Below are 22,754 nucleotides of genomic sequence, written 5' to 3'. Positions count from 1 at the left end.
CAAATGTGATGATCAGTAACAGGTTCTGAACCCAGCTAGGCTGTTCCTAGTCAATTTATTAGTCCCCAATAAATATTAATGGCCCTTTTTAAGCTATCTACCCACTTGCTCACTATAGCCTCTTCCGGTACACTGTTCTTAGTACCCACAACCCTACTACAGTAGTAGTTTTTCTTAATTTGTATGACTTTAACATATCCATAAAAACATGCAGATTACATAAATATTTTGCTATGGAGTGTCATCAATAAAAACTCAAAAAATATAACAGTAAAATGTTTTTTATCTATAAATCTACGTTTTGTATGTATGTCTCCAAGCATTTCATTCGATTTTCCCTTTGAGTTTAATTTCTACTATTGTTATATATAGCAGTGCAACCACGCCCAATAGCTTATTCTCATTGTTACATTTTATTACTTTTAAGTAAATTATGATCTAAAACTAATTAAAAACACTTTGAAAATATTAAATTCTAAAGTTAACAATCATTCTGTTTTAATTAAATCATTCATTCATAACAGATACTAGAATTATATACTAATTTTATTACACCATAACAATAAATTTATGCATGGATAATCAGTTGATTTTTGATTTCGTCCATTTTATCCCTTTTGTCTAATTTCTTCTGTCGTCCCGGACTTTTTATGAAAAAGTGGACAAAATAGCAACCCAGATATTACTACCATTAAATATTTATATAATATTTATATAATATTTAATAGTAATATTCACTATTTAGTCATTTTAGTAGCACCTTTGCTGACTAGATTCAGGTCCACTACCGACTCCCATAATGATGGCATCATATATGCTTGTAGTCTATGGGCTTGGTGAGAAATTGAAGAGATATTGCAAAGTTGGCACCATTTTTGGCTCTGTATTTGGCGGGAAAGTGCCAAAAGTTTTCATGCGTGATGACACTTCGAAGGAAATTTTCGAACTTCATAGGTCATCTCTGGCACATGCCCATCAGCAAGTGCACATGTGATTACATCATCCATCCAGGGCCGCACCGTCCCCACTTGCAAGGTCGTGCGACTCAGGATGACGTCAGAGCCAAAAAAGCACCGAGCTCCACTAATCAAATATGCTCCAAATAAAGGGGGGGGGGGGGTAACTCTAACCAAAAAAGTAAAGTGGAATTCATTATATCTAATGGCGGCGCTGAAATTATACTACTCATGGAAACAATTAATCCGTCTCACCGAGAATCTGAAAGGAAAAATTATTGACTTTTTGTGTCTAAACATGCTATTCAAATGTGCAGTCTTTCACACTGAAAACAAGCGACTTTAATTAATGTATACATTATCATTTTTCTCTTAATGTGGAGCTGTGAATGCTATTTCGGTATGTCTGTGTTACACAAGGTTGAGCAATGAGCATACGAAGCATAAGAAATTTGCTATTCCCAATTCTGTTTCATGCGGTGAATATCTTGTATTATAATTTGAGCAATTATAGTCTTTTTGTGATTTTTAATTTGTTGTAATTCCACTGCTTCATATTATCAGACATTAAAAAAATACAGTAAGCACATTTGCATATAATTTAGATGTGCATATTATTTATGTATTGCAGACAATAATGTTGGTTAATTTTTTAGTTTAGATTTCCTAAAGCTAACAACTTGACCATAATTATTCAATTGTCCTCTTCTCCCTCCCTTTTTTTGGTATTAAATTTAAAAAGAAAAAAAAAAAGCTTTGGAGAGGCTATGTATTTGTTATAGATATTGAATTCAATGCCTTTTGTAACAGTTCAGTATTTCAGAGTTTTTGATTTTACTAGAACTGATTGCAGTTTCACATTTTAAAGGGGAATATCCTCAACTTTAATTTATCTTTTTTTATCAATTAGAGATTAGAGACATATTTAGAGTGGCATTGGCTTTGACATTTAAAATATTTTCTTTTTCCAAAAATGCATTAGCATATCAAAGACAGGGTTTGTCAAACCCGGCCCAACCCAAAAGAACCCACCCGGTTTTTTCGGGTAGGCACACTTGAAAAAATCACTATCTTGGTAAAATGGGTTTTCCCAATTTTCTACATTTTCTTCAGAAACAAACTGAATATTGATCAATACAAAGTACAGAAATAGACATCTTGCTTTCTGGACAGTATATCTTCATTGAGGACTAATTAATTGACTAGGACCAGCCTAGCTGGACCCAGAGCCTGTTGCTGGTCATCACATTTGTATTGTATTTGTATATCAAATATTAGAAATTTAAGCTGGGTCCAAGTAGCCGCAGTTTACGATACATCTAATAAGTGAATTTTCGCAAAAAGCAGAAATCAAGATCTCAAGTTTTATCTTGGTTCAGATTCTCGCCCAGTAACATGTTGTTCGCATCCCACTTGAGGACTGTGGCCCATGGATTGGGAACCGCTAGCGTAGGGCCATTCGAGCAGTATGTGTGACTCTTTGACACTATTTCTTCGGAAATAACAGTAAAAACCAATATGTTATTTTTAAAATATATCTTAATAGTTTCTATTGGAGAAGATATGTAAGAGTGTTTAGGTGGCAGTTTTTTTTTTCCATAGGATTATTCTAATTTTTTTTAATAAAATTTTAAATGCAGCGTTACATGTGTGACTCAGAAAACCTAAAAATAAGCTATACCTCATATTCTTTTGAAATTTCCTGTGAAGTTTTAAAAGGTAAATGAACAGCATTTTTTGTGCGTGTGTCTAAGTATACTAAGTAACTGCTCCACAATTTTTTCTTTACTAAAGCTCATTCAATAGCAATAAAAAATATTTTATTAGTGTTACGTGTGTGACCTTGTGTAGCAGTTAGATGTGATTTCCTATTAAAATCCAGTTTACTTCGGATCTTTGCCAAATTGCACACAGAGGTTCTTTGTTTCTCAGGAACTCCTGTAGGTATTTTTGTCCCCTTGGGCGGGAAGAGGCTTTGATCCCCACAGGGGGTTTCCTTTTTCAAATTCAGTTTACATCAGATCTTTGCCAAATTTGGCACAGATGTTCTTTGATGCCCAAGAATTCACACAAGGGTATTTCCGCCCCCTTATGGGGAGTTGACTCCCCTTAGGAGGGTTTCCCAGAAAATCCATGAAACAGGACAGTTAAGTCTATTAGTAACAACAATAACATTTTTTAAATTAAAAAGAAAGTCAAGAAGTCAAAAGTCAAATTTGTTTTATTTAATTTTCAATTTATTTTGTTTGTATAATTGCCTGTGCTATATCATTCATATTTATTTTAGACTGGTTCTTTGAGTTCTGATGATTTTGACATGGCAGATGTTGGTGAAAAAGTGGCTGCTGTTGAGTTAGAACGCAAAAAGTTAAAAAATAAACTAATTGAACTTCAGAAGAAGCAAAAACGAAATGATGAACTTTTAAAAGAATTATCTATCCTCAAAGAAATTACTAATGAAGGTGATTTTTTTTTTCTTGTGACTGTGCTATATGTACATATGTATGTTTGATATTGTAGATGCTGAAGAATCATCACTAAAATTGTATCATATCTTGTCTGCAAACTATCATATCTTATCTGGTCTGCAAGATTTTAGTAATAGTTAATAAATTTTGGCAATATCCCTATGTTTGAGAAATTTTGATAAAAATACTGTAAATGTTAAATAAAGCTGTTCAATTAAGGAATTGGATACAAATACAGATCAAACAGGATTATAGATAAATTAAGCCCAACAATTCCAATCAGGAAATTAAAACTTCAAGGTCTCATCTAGCTCAGCTGTACATTAAGCAAACAATGTCATTTGATGGATAAATTGCTAATTTTAGATAAGCCCAACTTAGAAATTGTTGAGGTTAAACCAGACTCATAGGAGCTCTTTTAAACAATAGACTAAGGACATGCTTTACAGTTGCAACCGTGCACATTTTTTATCATTGAATATGTTATAGGCTTGGGTATATTATATTGTACCTAAATAAAATGCTAGATAGTAGTAAATAGCTTACTTGCAATAGGACCCATCTTGCTACCCTCTGCAGCTTGTGCAACCAGTCTTTCAGGGGCTGAGCAGTACATCAATTTTCAGTATGGCATGCCTAACTCAACCCACTTTTGCTCTAACCAGTCCATGATACGTGGACACCTCTAACTTTCCCTCAATGGAAAAGATGAGACAAACATCATTTTAAAAACCTGCCCTAATTATTCTACTTCCACTCAAAACAGGCAGGTTTCTGCATTGCTCCGAGTAAGTGAAACTGCAATGATTTTGAAAAGGAATGACATAAAAACAAAAAAAGTGATATGGAGAAGCAGATTTCAGATGAATAAAAGAGACAAAAAAGAAACCTTTAAGTAGTATCTTGCGTAATTAAGGTCATATGAAGATGTTTTCTTTTGACATTCGAAGAAAATTAAATTTTGATACCTGTTTCTAGTCTCAGCATGCTTTTGCTGTTGGGGAGTTAGGATTACATACATACATTCGTAGATAGGATTATGTTTCAATATACAGTGGAACCTGTATATTGAAACATAATCCTTGTATTCTGCCCACATTCATAGCAGAGTAGCTATTTAAAAACCATTAGTTTCGAAGCAAAATGATATGAAGAGACTACAGTAGTACATAGACCACCTAAATTGGACACAACTGCAATGGGAACAAGCCATATGGTCTGACGAGCTATCATTTACTCTTTTCCAGACCACCGGATGCTGGTGTTTGTCTGGCGAACACCAGCAGTAGTAGCATATCATATTGACAGCTTGGTTCCTACCATGATGCATGGGGGGAGCTCTGTGATGTTAGGGGGAGCAATATCTTCTCATGGATTTGGGCATCGTTGTCCTGAGGGGAAGAATCACAGGTGAACATAATCGAATCATTCTCGCCGATCATCTTCACTTCAAGCTTCAGACTTTCTTTCCGGAAGAGCCTCTGGTGTTCCAAGATGAGAACGCCCCCATTCATAAACCCCACTGTGTTCGAACATGGTTACATGAGCATGACAATAAAGTGGAACAAGTGACGTGGTGTTAATATTCTGATCTGAACATGATTGCCCAGGGTTTGAGGGGTTTTTTATAGAACAAAGTCCATGTAGGTTTCCTCCTCCGTGCACTCTTATCTGAACGCGAGGCGGTCTTACACGATGAATGGGTGCGAATTCCATTGAAGTATATTCAAGACCTTTATTTGTCAGTTTCATGTCTGATACAAGCTGTCATTCAGGCAAAGGGTGGCCCAATCTTTTATTAATAAAAGATTTTAATTTTTTCACAGGTGTCCCTATTATTTTGTCTTATACCTGTAAATATATATATGCAAAATAATAGCTATTGTATTCTTTTAGGGAGAGCTTGCAATATTGATGATGATGCTTCAAACTGTAATGCATCATCTAGAACTCCTCAAGTGCAACAATCAAAAGATAAAAGAAAGTTAGTATTTTTATATGGCCCTTATATTTCATACATTTGCTGTTTTTGAATGTGTAAGCTTTGATTAATACATTAATTATCTTATTTGTAATCCATGATTTACCATTATGTTAGAACTAAATACTACAATATTATTTTTGTGTAACCTATATCTTGATAATACAATTTGGAATAATTATGATCACAAACTTTGCACAAATTTATAGTGAAATACGAAATGAAAGTCTAATTCCTGAGACAATAGTTAGTGTTGTAGGAGTTGTATTCAATGTTTAGTGGTCTTCAGACCATCAGCCTAAAATACCAGTCCTCATTTTGTAACATTGCCCTTTTATGCTTTTGGCTTAGTATTCAGTATGCATTTGCAATTTTCCTAAAACTAGTTTCAAATACTGGAAATAATGCTTTGTGATACACTCCTTTACATTTTGCAAATATGATATAAAAATGTTTTGCTTCTTAAAAAGATATAACCTGCCAAACTTCTTATTCATATAAATCTAGACACACACCTGAAACAAGATTTTCCAAGCATGATGGCAGCTCATTTTCATTTTTCAATTTTTTGGTCACACAAATATCATTTTTAAATGATAAAGAGATCACTGATGAAATTTTAATGTTTCTTTGTTTGAAAATTTTTTAAATACTGTAATTTTGCAAATAATAATAAACTAAATTTACAATATTTAACAAAATTAACCTATCTAATTTTTGAGCCAGATATTTTGTTTCTTGCATTCATGTTTATTATTTTAATCCATTTGCATATTTAAAAGAACATTAAGCAATTTTGATGTCTTATCTCATGCATTTGAGTATCATTTTGGTATTATTTTGCAGATTAGTCACAAGATTGGTAAATCTATTTATATATTTCAGGTTTTTAAAGTTAATACACTTGTGGACATTGTTTCATTTTACTTTATGCATATTTTATTTAGATCTTGGATGTTTAATTTGAAACATTATTTTTGTTTAAAGTAGTGAAGTCTTCTGGCATTTGCTTATTGTGTCTTTATTAAATGATATGTTTTTAAAGATCAGATGTTGAATCAAATTTAATACTAAAATTTGATTAATACTTTTGAGGTTTAGTTGATGCACAATGAACTTTAAGATGCTTGCTATTTGCTGCGTTTAGTTTTCACTAATTACAATCATCATTCTCTCAATCTTTGTGTAGACTAGAAGTTGCTGCAACCCGTTCTAGTGAAAATATCTCTAAGATTCAGGCTACCTTGCAAAGTCTTGAAGGAATGGTGAATATTATTTCTCAGGATTGCAGTGTAGATGGCAGCTCTAATATTGAAGCTACAGAAAGTCTTCCAAGGTCAGTTAGAATAAGACATTTTTGCTTATTCTTTCTGGTAATTTATTAAAAAGCCTAAACTCCTTAAAGCTCATGAAGTTCTACTATTGAATTATATTTACTAAGTTATAATTATTTGTAATATTAATTATATTTATTAAGTATTTTTTTTTATTAAGATAACGCCTTAAGTTTAACAACATTCGCCTGAAGTGCATGTTCTTTTTGTTCACTATGATTAATTAATGTATGAGTAACTCAGAAGCCAATGCATTTCATTCCAGAAAACAAAAATTGAGAAAAGTGATGCTTTTAATTTTTTTAAACAAATTTTTGGCTTGTTAGTTTGATCAGAAGGCATTGAAAAACTTTTCAACAACAACAAAAAAAAAACATCTTTATGTAATGTGTAATTATTATACAGTCGGACCTCCATATATCGAAGTAGCAAATTGCCGGAAAAAAAAATCGATATGTAGAAATTTCGATATATAGAAACAATCTTATTTTATCCTAAAAATCCCCTAACACATTAAAATTATAGTTAATTTTCGTGTATGAAACCCGATTTCTAATTTATACGAGCATCGGATAAGATGAAAATTACAGGCATCGCAGCGTTCCTATATTCCTATATTTTCCTATATTTCTGAAAAAGTTCCTATAATTCCTATAATTCCTATATTTTCCTATATTTTCAGTTTCCGATTCCTTTTTTTTTTTTTTTACTTTTCCCCTCGACTTTTGGCTACCGCCTTTTCCGCGATCCACGTGCAGCCGCCATTTTATCTTTCCTACTGTGCAGGGCTCCCAAATGGTTCGCTTTTCCCGCCAAAGTTCGTGTTTTATGGTAAAGTCCGCTTTAGACTTTTAACATTATGGTCTGATTAGTTCGCTTTTATATTGTTTTTACTTAAATATCAGATTTTAAAAGTTTTTCATTTCGTTAAAAGTTACTGTTCTCCCAAGCACGCCGCTGCAGCGCTTGTTAAACAAAGTTCGTACGCCCATGAAAAACCTTGAAAAGTTCTTGGGGGGGGGGGGGGGAAAAGGTCACACACACACATTTTCTAGTGTTTGAAAACCTTGAAAAAGTATAAAAAGTTTCTTTATTGCTTGAATTTATTTATTGTTTGGATTGTGCTTGTAATTCTTTTAAAAATATTTCATTAGTGCAATTTTCTGAACATATATATTCGATATGATTTATCGCGAAAAATTGCTTTCGTGTTTGAAATTTCAATCCTTTTGCATCTTGTAAATATGTTGATGTTTTCCACAATTAGAAGTTATTTTAGTATATGCTACTTTAGTTTAGCTTATTTTTCGTTTGATTTTAATAATTAACGAAGGAAATATTTTGGAAACCATAACAATAACATTGAGCTTATTCGGACTTCGCAGAAAATTGCATCTCGCGTTTGAAATTTCAATCCTTTTGCATCTTGTGAACATTTTGATGTTTTTGGCAATTTGAAGTTATTTTGACGTATGTTTCTATAGATTGGCTTATTTTTCGTTTAATTTCAATAGTTAACCAAGGAAATATTTTGGAAACCATAACAAAAACATTGAGCTTATTCGGACTTCGCGGAAAATTGCATCTCGCGTTTGAAATTTCAATCCTTTTGCATCTTATAAATATTTTGATGTTTTCCACAATTGGAAGTTATTTTGACATATGTTTTTATAGATTAGCTTATTTTTCGTTTAATTTCAATAATTAATGAAGGAATTATTTTGGAAGCCATTGCAACATTGAACTTACTCGGATTTCGCGGAAAAATGCTTCTCGCGTTGGAAATTTCAATCCTTTTGCATCTTATAAATATTTTGATGTTTTCCACAATTGGAAGTTATTTTGACATATGCTACCTTAGTTTAGCTTATTTTTCGTTTAATTTCAATAATTAACGAAGGAAATATTTTGAAAACAATAACAACATTGAGCTTATTCGGACTTCGCGGAAAATAATTTCAATCCTTTTGCATCTTGTAAACATTTAGATGTTTTTGACAATTGGAAGTTATTTTGACATATACTACTTTAGATTAGCTTATTTTTCATTTAATTTCAATAATTAACATAGGAATTATTTTGGAAACCATGGTAACATTGAACTTACTCGGACTTCGCGGAAAATTGCTTTTAATGTTTGAAATTTCAATCTTTTTGAATCATGTAAATATTAAAATATTTTGCCCAATCGAATGTTATTTTCCCATATTCCAACTTAGATTAGCATGTTTTAGGTTTAATTTAGTAGAAAATAAATTTATTTTATGGGAAGCATGCCAACATTGAACTTGGTTCGTGAAAATTTGCTTCTCTGAGCTTTCAATCGTTTTGCATCTTATAAATATTTTTATATTTATGGCAATTAGAAGTTCTTTTGACATGCTACATCAGATTAACTCGATTAAACTTTTACTTAAATAACTAAAAAATTAATATTTTTTGTGTTGTTTAATTCAAGCTTATTTAGTTTTCCAAACATAATTTTGATTATCATTAGCTTATTTTCGGTTATTACTGTTTTTTTTGTGTGGGTGGGGGAGGGGTATTAAATTTAAACAATTGAGCACATAGCATTTTAAAGTAGCGTCTGTATATGAAACAAAGTTGAATTATGAAATTATATGAAGTTGAATTTGTACATCATTTCATTGTCATGATGCCTGCTGCTGTTGTTGTCGTGTGCCAAGTAGGCTGGCAATTTGAGGTGCACTGCTTCACTTTTCCAACTGTAGAGTAATTTGGTGTGAAGTCCGACTTCTACAGTACACACATGCCATAAGGACCCGTTTATAGGGGGACAAGGACAGGAGAGAGAATGTACGTCCATGCCCGAGCCGGGATTCGAACCCGGACCTTCCTATCGCAGTCAGACTTCTCTGACCACTAGACAAGGCAGGCGGCACGATGCCTGCTAAAGGGGGGAATTTGTTTCCCCCCCCATAAAAGTTCAAAGCACTCATGGCCCTGCAATCATGGATTTTTTTTAAATGTAAGCTTTATGATTCTTGAAAATATACTTTGAATATGAAAATTGCAAAACTATGCCTCATGTGATCTGCTTCTCTTTGTGATTGAGAATTTCAGACATTTTTAGGGAAACTTTCAATACAGTAGATCTGTTTGGTGTGTGATGGATTCATATCGGTGGAGAAGGGATATAAATGCTATTAAAGAAGCATTACAATACAGAAAAACACAAAAATAATTTTAAACTATAGAAAGATGAAGCACAGCTTTATCTATCCTTCAGTGAGACTACCAGCATCCCTGGTTCAATTCAAAATGTATCATTACGCCCATTTAGTTCTATGGAGGCTGCCTTAAGTGCTGCGCTAAGTGACTCCCCCCCCCCCCCTCCCATCCAAATGTTTGTGTAAATAATATTATTCAATGGATAAAAAGATCAGTTGTGCAGAAGGTGATAAAGGAATTGTATCATTAAAAATCAGTATTATGGTTAATTAACAAATTATTTTCAGGGATTTAGCAGCAGGCAGCTAATTTGCCTTTTGATGCTTCCTTGTGTTTAAATGAATGGTCCTCTCAAGATCCTCTTTTTAATCCTAACTGGTCCTCTTTAGTCCTCTTTTTGATTGAAATTGGTCCTCTTTTACCCTTTTCTAAAACTAAAATGTGTTGGGAGCCCTGCATTAGTTTCTAGAAAAGTGAAATTTTATCTGCACAATTGCATTCGATCCTCATTGATTTGGAGGCTTTAGTATGAACTTAAAAGAAACGGTTTTGATTACTAAAATGCAGTTTCCTAACGACTTCTCATTTATTTATTTTGAAGTAATTTAAAAACCTATTTTAACTTAAATTTTCCAAAATGCATGTTTTTGTAAACAAGTGCAAGGTTCTATTTATTAATTTTTTTTATGAAAGTAGTAAAAACTAACCCCCCCCCCTCACTTTTTGTACTTTAAAACTTTGGGACAGTGGTGGCCACCAAGTTTTTTAGGTCTGGATTATTTTGCTTTAATGACCAAATATTTCTAAATCAAATATATATTTTACTGGGTGTCCTTCAAAGTCATGGGAAATCGTGGATTTCAACTATGATCGAATTTGGTACTGAAAAGTCAGGATTTTCAGGGGGGGAAAATGGTCAAAAAGTATCATATCAGAGATTTTTCTGAAAAAAAAAACACAGTATACATTTAAATTTTTAATTTGCATACATTTAAATTTTTGCCTGAACACTTTTTTCTAGAAAAGAAAAGGAAATTCACAATAATTTCTTTTTCACAAAAATAAAGAAAATTCACAAAAAATATTTTGCTTTTTCGCATAACGGGGACTTAAAAAATGAAACCTGGATTAACCCCTGATATTACTGTGACATGTGACTTTGATTTCAGCATAGCACATGTTTCAACAACTTATAAAACTTTAAGTTTGGCTTTTACTGCATTGTCAAGTGATAACATAAATTAGAACAGAACTTCACGAATTTCATTCTAGAGCACAGCTTGCCCATCGCAGTATCGGATCATGCAAAATCTTTCATTAAAAATTATATTAGTGACACAACTATTTTAAGAAAGATTTGTGTTCATCTACAAAAAGTTTCGTCTATTTTTTTTTATTTTTAAAGAAGTATGCCTTAATATGTTTAGTACAAATTACAGTTTAACGCTCTTTTACTTTTTGTAAAATTGATTTTGTGTGTATTTTTAGACTTATTTATGCGTATGTATTGCACTTATGTCAGGTAGTGTAATTACATGTTTTTAATAGAATAGCAGTATTGCATTTTGAAAAAAAATGTCATACTGGCGAGCTTTGTTATCGAAATTCCTGTATATCCTTTTTTTTTTTTTTCAAAATATTCCTATATTATTTCGAAAAATTCCTATATTGTTTGCAGAAAATTCCTATATTTTCCATCGAATTCCTATATTTTTTTCAGAAAATTCCTATATTTTCCTATATTTTTGTTGGCAAATGTCACTTCTATCCCTGAAATTAATAATTTAAAAAAATAACAGATATTGCATTTTTGCGCCTTCATTCATCTTCATTCTTCGGCAATTGAACTTGATCTGCAACATTAGGGGATTTTCTTTTTCACAATGTAATCGAGAGAAAAGTAAAAAATAAATCTACTTGAATCATTTTTATTGCAGCTAAAAAGACTAGGAATGATAATCAACAGACAAAAGGGATAACTTGAAACTAATTTTACAATGTTACTGGTTATCAGATTTGAAACAAACTTAAGAGAATTTAAGAATTCCAGAACGAAACAACGACCTAACTACACACCCCTCAACCTTAGAATCCTTATGAATTTAGTAGCAAATTTTAGTAAACATAATTTTCTCCCCTAACCTTAATTTTTCACGAGAAAAATAGTCTAAAGTGGGAAAAAAATTTACGAATGTCTCGAAAAAAAATCGATATATAGAGATTTTTTCGATATATAGAAACAATTTTCTATGTAATGCACATAGAAACTTGCTGGGATTTCGATATATAGAAAATTTCGATATGTGGAAGTTCGATATATGGAGGTTCGACTGTATATGCACTTTTTTGGATGATGTGTGTCTCATTTTTATAAAATTCAGGGCTTGGCTTCTTTTGAAGCTAAAAAATAACAAATTTATGTAAATATCATGTTAAATATTTAATGTGACATTTTATGCTTTTGCAATTGTCATTATCTATCGTAAAAAACTGTTGAAGGTATTTGCCTTTTTAACCTCAAAACAGCTGTTTGCAGAGTTTTTTTTAACTCTTTTTAATCACTTTTATTTGTACAAGTATAAATGTTGTCATAATTTTACACAAATCATTGTGTATTGTTGGCAATTTAGTGGCCTGAGGAATTTTCTTCTATCAGTAAATGTTAATATTTTTTCAGTTTCTTATTTGTAAAAAGACAATTTTGATGATTTTTAACATTAATTGTGATTTATTTTTAAGGAGAAATTTTTCAGCTAGTTTCTTGGAAATTCTATTCTACCTCATGCCATGAATTGCGAAGCAACTGCTTATTTATCAGCATCAGGTACATTTTCATGACAGGTATCAAATAAAAAAGAGTGCAAGCACTTTGGGCATTCAATCAAGGATGAAAAACACATGTATGTGAAGAATGTAGTTCTTGTTTAATTTCTCTCACTAAACCCATTATCATCTACAATTCAGTTTCTCTTACAAATGCTATATTCCAAAACCTGAGACTTTACACCTCTAATACATACCTAAGAGTTCTCCTTTTCTGTTTATTAATTGCACATTTTAAGTTATCCTATTCCTTCCCCCTTATTATCATAGGGTATCTTATAACTATCGACAATACATTCTTTCTGTCACCAATCTCCAAAAATCTGATTCTCAGACAGAGTATCTACCGAATTAAGTTCATTATTTAACTCAGCAGAAATATCCATTTCCTTTGTAGCTGTGGCTTCTAATTAGCTGCCACAGCTTAAGAGCAATCACTGTATATGATTAGCATTACTATCACAATATGGCATTATGAAAAGTATTACAAATATAACTGATTTATTTCATTCTTTCACTTAAATCCGGGAGCTTCTGACATTAGAAAACACTTTCAATTCAAACTGTAGTATGTGCATTTAATTTGTCTTTTTTAGCTTTAGTTTTGTTCAAACATAATTTTCTGCTGTTTTGTAGGTTAGACGCTGTATCAAATTCCACTAATCAGAAACTTTTGATGATTCAGTCTACCTTACAAAACTTAGAAGGGATGATGAACTTGATGTCCCAAGATAATAATACTGATGCAATTTCCAATATTGAAATTACTGAAACTCTTCCAAAATCTGTTCAGAGGTAAGAATGGATTTATTTATTTATTTATTTATATATTTATTTATTTTAGAAACTTGTCTCGCCGGGAAATTTTTTTATGGGATTTGAATTTCTGGGTGAATATTCTTTGCATTTTTAGAAAATTAAAAGCTTTACACACATTACCATATGGAATTAGTGCAGGTGTGAATTTATTCATGAGAAAATGGTAAAGTATTGAAGAAAAATTTGGCATACAAGCGTAGCTTTTGCTGACATTGTGCCTTGGTTTGCTCTTATCTGTACATTTATTGGGTTACTCTTTCCCACAAGCTCAATGACATTATTGATATTATAGTTCTCACATTATATTACTTCTATTTGAAGTAATTGTGGTGTAGTCAATATAAGTATTCCTAAGTCTTTTTAGAATTTTGTTCAGAAGAAATTATGTTTGTTAAAAGTGCTGAAAAGATCCAAATGTTGGATTATGTTCTGTATAGTGAAGCAATATCATTTTCCCTCAAAGAAAGATAAGTAGAAAAAGGTTCTATTAAAATTTACACACGCTAATTTTCTTTAAAAATCACTGTCTAAATTTTCATTTATTAAGACAGATCGTAAGGATTGTTTTCAAACCAGCAACACTTTCCTGCTATGGTGCAGAGTGATTCATGATAAAAACGGATTATTTGCGAATGTTCCCTCGTTATTCGTTGCCTATCCAAGAATTATTGAAATTCTGCTCATTCAATCGCTGATAACTTTTTAAATTTTAACGATATCCAGCTGAAATTTTATTATGAGTTGCAGGATCTATCTGGGCTTTTGATTATGATGGTTATAAATTGCTTTCTGCATGCACAGTGAAAAATTAATTGCTTTAAACAATCATATTTCGTTAAATTTTCAATCTTTGAATTTCAAAGTTTCTTTTGTTTGCTATAAAATATTCTGAAAGTCCAGTAACGTTTAACGGGAAACTCTGTGTATAATGAGCAGAAAACCTTTTTTAAAAAAATTTATTTTTCAAAGAATTGCTAACATTTCTGGATACAAGAGATACTTTCACGAAATTATTAAAATAAATACTTCATAGTTCGTTAACTTATTTCCGAAATTTATAACTTATTCCCAACTATTTACAATGAAGGATGATCAAAAACCTTTTTTGTTTTCACAATTTGTTGCTGGTCTCCCACCTGTGCTACCTCCTCCTGGTGCAGCACCTGCACCTGGGAACCCTCCTGGCATGCCCCCTGGGGCACCTCCGGCTGCTTGGTAGATACTGGTGATGATAGGCTTGCAAATGGATTCCAGCTCTGCAAGTTTATCATCGTATTCCTCTTTTTCCGCCAACTGGTTGCTGTCCAGCCACTTGAGCGTGTCGTTGACTTTATCGAGAACCTTCTTCCTGTCGTCCTCGGAGATCTTGTCTTTAATCTTATCGTCTTCCATGGTGGTCTTCCATGGTGGACTCCTGTTATCCAGTTAGGTGGCTTTTCCCCACTTGACCCTATAGAATCTATTGAATGAATCAATAGATTCTATATATATTCTAGATATTCTGATCAATTGTTTCTTTTAAATATAGGAGGATATTGTACTAATGTTAAACATGCCAGGTTCACAGCTCTGCAAGGAAAAGTGCTTTTGCATAAATTGTTAAAGTTTAGCATCAATATTGTTTTATAACTTATCTGCTTAAAAAGAAATAAAGGCCCAATAGTAAATTATGTGAAAATTTCACAGTAATAGGCATATGAACTTACACTTCAAACAGGGTTCGTACGGGTCATGGAAATCCTGGAAAGTCATGGGAAAAAAAAAAAAATTCAGACCTGGAAAAGTCATGGAAAATTTATATTTTCAATATCAGTCATGGAAATTTATTTTAAGTCATGGAAAAATGTCTTGGGCAGTAAAAAAGTAACAATAGCTAAAAGAGCGCTAGAAATATTGAGTGATTTAGTAATATTGCATATAAATTGAACGATCTCAAAAACAAGTCCGAGTTTTGAAATCCAATTTCATCTGCTTCTGTAACAGCCGCTTGCCTTTTTTTGTAATGTGATTTTACTACTGGGGCGTCACTAATTTTGAATCCACCATTATTTTCAGCACTTCTTATATTTTGTATTCTGTAGTAGTGGACTTGCACATTCTTGATTTTGCTGCGCCCCCTCCAAAAGAGTTATTCAATTGCATCCAAGTTTGTTTCAACTACTTGTAAAAAAATTCATTATTAAATTTACCAGAGTTTATCTTAATATGTTGAAGGCTTTAGAAAATGAAGACTTTAGACAGGCAATAGAACATAGAAATAGTGGAATTCTAATACTCTAAAACAGTAGAGCCCTACATACAGCTCGCAAAACTGATCCTCGTGGCCAGCTGAAATATCTGGTTTAGGAAAAGGAATTTACTGAAAAACGTGGCTTTGTTTTAATGAATGCATATACTGTCAAGTCACATGGATGATTCAATGCACTATTGACACCAAAGGACAATGTTTTTATGAATTAAATTTATTTTTGGAAACTTAGTAATGACTCATTCAATTTTTGTCCCATGCATTACTATATGGCCCTATTTTGTTAAATATTTGTTAGACATTTAAACATCAGTGTGTTGCATTCACCATTTTTTATTTTGCTTGAATTTGTATAATAAAGACAAATAAGAATAATTAGTTTCTGCAGTGTGCACTGATATTTTTTCAGTCACAAGTAAGTGCTCCAATGAGGTAGTGGCACTCACGTAACAATTTTTCTAATGCCCATTTCCGGAAATTGTTAAGTTTTACATTAAATAGTACTATTCTCTTCGTGTGACAAGGTAATGAAAAACTTTATGAAGTCCTGAAAAAGTCTTGGAAAAGTCATGGAAATTTTTTATCCAAATTGAGTATGAACCCTGTTCAAAATGTTGTAAAATGTTTAGTAAAACATACGTAACTTTGTCTGAAAAGTTCCATCATTAAAGAGTTCACCCCTTTAAATAATTAGTTCATTAGATTTATTTTTATGGAACATCACACTTTAGCTTCCATTGATTTCCTTCTGTATTTTTAAGAAAACTACTAAATACCATTATGATGATAGACAGTTGGCTTGATTTCGACCTTCTTAGCAACGTCTGTGGAAAAAAAATATCTTATGTGATTATGTTATATCCTTTTATGAATAACATAGAACAATGATGATTTAGGTGTAAATTTTTATTCTGATTTAACAGACTCTTGATACTTTGCTTTTGTTGTATGAGGTTCATTCAAATGAAACCAGGTCAGTGTGTCTAACTTTAATTAGACGTTAGATGATGCCACATAACTGCATGTATGGAGACACTTATATACTGGTAGAGAGACTGACGCATGTGCAACGTTTCATGTTGCACAGTGACTGATTTAACGCCAAAGAGAGGGTGGTCACACAAGTTATCGTCCGCTACGATACATGTCCTTTTTTGACCACAAGGGCCCACTCAGGAGGAGGGGGCCCACTCCCTGAGCCCGCTGCTTGTCAAGTGCTAAATTGGGGAACCACCATCAATGCCCAGCGTTATCAAGCCACTTTACAGAGCCTTAGACGAGCCATTAAGTTGAAATGGCCAGGCATGTTGTTCAAAGGTGTCTACATGCGGCCAGTGCGGTGAAGACAACACTCTAACTTCGGTGGGAAACGCTGGAGCAGGAACATCCACCATGCATCCTTTCACAGTGCAGACCTTTCACTGTGTGACTTTCATGTTTTTGGACCTCTAAAACAAGCTATTCGCAGATTATACACCAGATATTGCGGATGTCACAATGGACGACAAAGTGTGTGACTGAGTTCATACACACAGTCTTGGATCCAATATCAATATACTAGCTTCTTCAAAGATGGAATTGACCGCCTAGTGTTGCAATGGGATGTAACAGTTTTGGCGACTGTTTTTGAGTTAATAAAATCGTAACTGTTACTTTATGCTAGTTACCACTTTTCATTTTAATGCCCCCTTATAATTTGATAAGGAAAGTACTTTTTATTGTTATAAATGTTAATTATTTTTCTTCATATTTTTCTTTTGAGAATATTGCAAATAAAATATTATAAATGTGAAGTTTTAAAATGCATGCAATTAAAGGAGGTTTGTATTGTCAATATATAAGTTTATTTAATTCATATATATATATAATGCAGGCAGGCATCATCAGCTAAGCGAGATAATGTTCAGAAAAAACATAATTCTGGATTTCCTGCACGTCGACATTATGAAGCCGAAGGACGAGCAAATGAAGATGCCGATCTTCCTGTTTTGACACCAACATCATTACCATCACTTGAAAAGTGGTGTGACAGTTCAGGAGTCGATAAAAAAATTAGGTATTTGTTTAAGTTAAGGTTTTGTAATGGGCTAAAATATATATTTCTTGTTGATCATTCAAACCTATTTTTCCAAAGTTAGCATTTATTCCAAGCAGAAATAGATAAGTAAAATTACTTTTGTGGAGAGGGAAGCACATACATGTATGATCATTTGCAAATGAACAAAATTTTTAGCAAGGAAATATTTAAATCTAACATCATAGACTTGCAATTACAGGCATTAGTAGAATATTAACATATAAAATTAGTCAGGTCATTTCTGGTTAATGTTCAAGCCTCACATCCATATTTTTCTGCTGGCCTAGTTCAGGGTGGCGACAAATCAGGGAGATCAGGGAAAAGTCAGGGACCTTGATTAATCAGGGAAAAGTCAGGGAACTTGATTAATCAGGGAAAAGTCAGGGAAATATCAGGGAATTTTGAAAAAATAACAAAAAATCAGGGAAAATTGATTTTATGAAGAAAAAAATTTTTTTTTTTTTTTGTTTTACAAAATTAAGTACTCTAATTCCCTACGCATTTTCCACCAATTATCTGTTCAAAAAAAAGTAAAATTAATGAGGTGCGATTATACACTGCTGCATATTTGTGCATCTTTTTTCCTCAACGTCAAAGTATTAAATCTTACTTAATAACCACAGGATGAACTTCCTAAGATTGCTTCTGTGTCTGTTAGGTTGTTTATTTTACCTAGCTTGAAATTTCTTTTTATGCTTTCAATGCTACGTAAAATAAACAACCATACAGGCAAAGAGGAAGCTTTCATTAATGCCTTAGCTCCTTTGCCTTTATTCCATTGTCTTGAAGTAATCAGTGTACTGTAATCACGATTTCAAGAAGAAATCTTTGGTTTTTGAATTAATACTATAAAAGCTTAAAAATTATTACTTCTTCCTGTTTTTAATTTAATTGCTAAAATTGAACTTTCAGTAAAAAACTTTTATTTTTTTGCCGTTATACTACTTGTTGTAACCGCATATTATAAAGGTTTTCTTTTCTTCAGACTAAAATGATTCTTTTATTTTATAACCAGGTTGTATTCTTCTTTAATATATTTTAAAATTAACTAATTGCTTTGTTTTTTCTTTTTTTTTCTTGCATTTCAAAGTTGTTTGTTACAAAAGCAATCTAAGATTTTTTTTCTGTTACATACTGAAATCATTTGAAATAGAGTTAACTTGTGTACTTAAATAAATATATTAATATTTTTATTGTTAAAATGCTGTATTCATTCATTAAAACCTATGTTATTGATTAGAGAAAAGCTTTCTATGAATGGATGTCAAATGGTTTCATTTGTTTTGCATAAATATGTCAATTAGTTATCTAAGAATAACGACATTACTTCTATTCTTTCACTATTGCTTGTTATTCTTGCAACAATTATTATACAGTTTGAAAATTTAGTTCAAAATAATTTCAATTACTTTTTAGTTCTATCATAAATACATATATGTTTTTAAGAGTGATTTTAATAGTTTCTTAAAATTCTTATGCTAAGTGGTTTCTGGAAGTAAAGTTTTTTTTTTTAATTTTCTATAATCTTTCCATGTAAAAAAAATTTAATATGCTGTTTTGTAGGGTTCCCCCCCCCCCAAAAAATTGACAATATGTTTTGTTTTTTTTTAACCATTTTATTAAAAAAGCAGCATCTTTTTAAAATACATCTTTAGTTCAACAACTTTACATACTTAAAACGTTTAAAATATTGCATTTTATACAAACATACAATGGATTTCAAGTAGAGCAAAGAAAGAAAACCATTATCATTGGTAACTTAAATCAGGGAAATTTGGTGAACTTAATCAGGGAAATCAGGGAAAAGTCAGGGAACTTTTTTTCACAATTTCTGTCGCCACCCTGTGTTACATACTGAAATCATTTGAAATAGTTAACTTGTGTACTTAAATAAATATCTTTATTTTTTTATTGTTAAAATGCTGTATTCATTCATTAAAACCTATGTTATTGATTAGAGAAAAGCTCCCTATGAATGGATGTCAAATTGTTTCATTTGTTTTGCATAAATATGTCAATTAGTTATCTAAGAATAACGACATTACTTCTATGCTTTCACTATTGCTTGTTAGTCTTGCAATAATTACTATACAGTTTGAAAATTTAGTTCAAAATAATTTCAATTACTTTTTAGTTCTATCATAAATACACATATGTTTTTAAAAGTGATTTTAATAGTTTCTTAAAATTCTTATGCTAAGTGGTTTCTGGAAGTAAAGTTTTTTTTTTTAATTTTCTATAATCTTTCCATGTAAAAAAAATTTAATATACTGTTTTGTAGGGTTCCCCCCCCCCAAAATTGATGATTCCTTTTTTTTTTAACCATTTTATTAAAAAAGCAGCATCTTTTTAAAATACATCTTTAGTTCAACAACTTTACATAACTTAAAACGTTTAAAATACTGCATTTTATACAAACATACAATGGATTTCAAGTAGAGCAAAGAAAGAAAACCATTATCATTCGTAACAGAAATCAGGGAAATTTGGTGAACTTAATCAGGGAAAAGTCAGGGAACTTTTTTTCACAGTTTCTGTTGCCACCCTGTAGTTTTTGTTTTGTAAATCTTTAATTTGAGAAGAATTTTGTTCACATTTTTTTCCAAGCCTAATATTTTCAATGTAACATTTTCAGATAAGCTAATCTTTCCTCATTTTGCAGAAACTTTCCTCATTGTAGTCTTATCTCTTACCCTTTTACACATAAGATTAAATCTTCCTTTGGTTTCCCCTCTTACTTTAAAAAAATGTATTACTTAACTTCAGTGGGAGTTTCATTTTCATTCTGAAGCGGCTACGTCATGACAGTGAGCCTCTTTGTAGCATAGAGAGCTCTGCATTAACCAAGCTTAATTTAAATTCAAAAAAGTGCTGCTTGAATTTATGATAAATTTCTTCTTTTCTGTAGAATAATGCTGCAGGTATCGTCATCCTGGACTAGATGTTTGTAATTTTCACTTGATAACACATTATTTGGCATTATCAATGTTGATCTGAGTTGAATTATTTTCTTTTATTTTGTCACATCGAGCTCTTTATTAGTTTAAAAAACATAGATGAAATCTTCAAGTTAAAGGGTATCCACATTCTTATTGACTGATGATATTTATTCCATTATATGTATATCTAGTTTTTAAGAAATACTGGTGACCTTTAAGTTGTTACTCAGGCTAAAATACTAACTTTGAGTATGCCACATTTTTTCTGGTAGTTGCATACTTTACAAATCCTGTCTGCTGCTTTATTTCTTACAAATGAACATTAATAGTTCAATAATATTAAAATTCATTTTGTTTTTATTTTCCCATTTTCTCAAAAAATTTTACTCGCCTTAAAGTTTTTACTCAGGCTGTGCATAACATCTTCAATATATTTCGTTTCGTAATGTATCTATTATATTTTATTATATTTTCTGGTTATGAAATTATGAGGATTTTAATATTTCTTGCCAATTTTTTAGGAAGCCTTATGTTGGTCAGAAACAAGTTAAAGTATTGAATGATATCATGTCATCCATCCAAGATGCAGAAAAAACAGGTGCTCTTCTACCTGCAGAACATCTTCGAATTCTGCGTACTCAACCAGAAGAGCAATATAGTAATGCTGAAGATTCTGGGGAAGATAGTTGTGATAGTGGTGTTGGTACAAATATGATTTCTCATGGACGAATGCCTGAAAATATATCAGCTAGTGCAAAGGAAATTGGTGCTGAAGGGCCAAAAGGCTTAGTATTAGATGTTAGCAAGTAAGAAAATCTCCTGAAACTTTTTGATCAAAGCTGATTTATGTATTAACCCTCCATGTACAGCTCTCTTTTTATACTCTCCAGTCCTGAAATACGAGTCGATTTTTTAAAATATTTTCTTAATATACATGTATTACAATTTAATCTTTATTAGTTCTTTTAAAATAATACAAGAGTTTTATTAGCATGTACGTTTACAAAAAAGAAAAATACGACGCTCACTATTTCAGTGGGCAGGCTTTATAAGTTTTTAAAAAATCATGCAATATTATTATTTTCAGATAAATATAATTTTTGACTGTTTTACTCGAAAAATAATGCAGATTTTGTAATAAAACAGAAAAATTGAGGGTAAAATATCAGTTAATTTTTTTAGAATACACACATAAATGTGGCGAAAAAACAAAATCCATCCTTTCTTATTCTGACATAATACGCCGCAAGTTTATATCGTTCAGAAATGCTTATAGCATGAAAGACAAGCATTAAACAAGTCTATGAAAGGCACACTTAAAAATACGCAGAAAAATATTTTAAAATGAAGCAAGAAAACAAAAATTCCTGAATCTTCCAGTGCCATCTAGCAGCAAAAAATTAACATAAAATGATGTTTTTTAACTTGCATGGGTAAATAGCGTGATCAGTACTGCAATAAGGAAAAAAAGTTCTTCGCCTGCGGTTTTCTCGTGACCAGTAGTCTGGAACAAAACTGATTCCCTGCTCAAATTGTGTGAACTGTACATGCTGGGTTAAATGTGATTTTATTTCTAAAATAATGAGATAAAATGCAAGTCATTGAATTTTAATCAGAAACTGGGTTGGGGAAGGAGGGAAAATTAAAGTATAGACAATTATTTGATAAAATTATAAGTTTCATAAATGAATTACCAAGTCAAAAAGTACTTAGTGCAATAAAATTAACGCAATAGGATAACTAATGGTGTCTTTTTTTTTTCCCTGTGGTTTTTCCTGAGCTAATTTTGATGAAAATTCAATTATTAAGTTTTTAGCTTGCAAATTATGGTGAAGTGAAACTTAGTACAGATCATTTCTCCCCCCTAAGTCATAAGGCTGTGGTATCATTGACCATAAGCCTCCTAGCAGCCTAATA

General features: G+C 31.8%; 1 protein-coding gene across 2 annotated transcripts in view; it reads left to right on the top strand.

Annotated features, from left to right (window-relative positions):
• LOC129218670 (uncharacterized) overlaps positions 1-22,754 on the top strand; it is a 267,197-nt gene that overhangs the window by 97,621 nt on the left and 146,822 nt on the right. For both annotated transcript variants that reach the window (XM_054852990.1, XM_054852991.1), the window contains 6 exons: positions 3,244-3,418; positions 5,321-5,408; positions 6,595-6,741; positions 13,391-13,549; positions 17,695-17,877; positions 21,359-21,643. In XM_054852990.1, coding sequence (XP_054708965.1) covers positions 3,244-3,418; positions 5,321-5,408; positions 6,595-6,741; positions 13,391-13,549; positions 17,695-17,877; positions 21,359-21,643 — 1,037 coding nt within the window. The remainder of the gene's footprint in view (positions 1-3,243; positions 3,419-5,320; positions 5,409-6,594; positions 6,742-13,390; positions 13,550-17,694; positions 17,878-21,358; positions 21,644-22,754) is intronic.

The sequence above is a fragment of the Uloborus diversus genome, chromosome 3, assembly GCF_026930045.1.
Source record: "Uloborus diversus isolate 005 chromosome 3, Udiv.v.3.1, whole genome shotgun sequence".
Lineage (NCBI taxonomy): Eukaryota > Metazoa > Arthropoda > Arachnida > Araneae > Uloboridae > Uloborus > Uloborus diversus.
The sequence above is the reverse complement of the archived record's forward strand: the minus strand, read 5'-3'. Positions and strand labels throughout refer to the sequence as shown.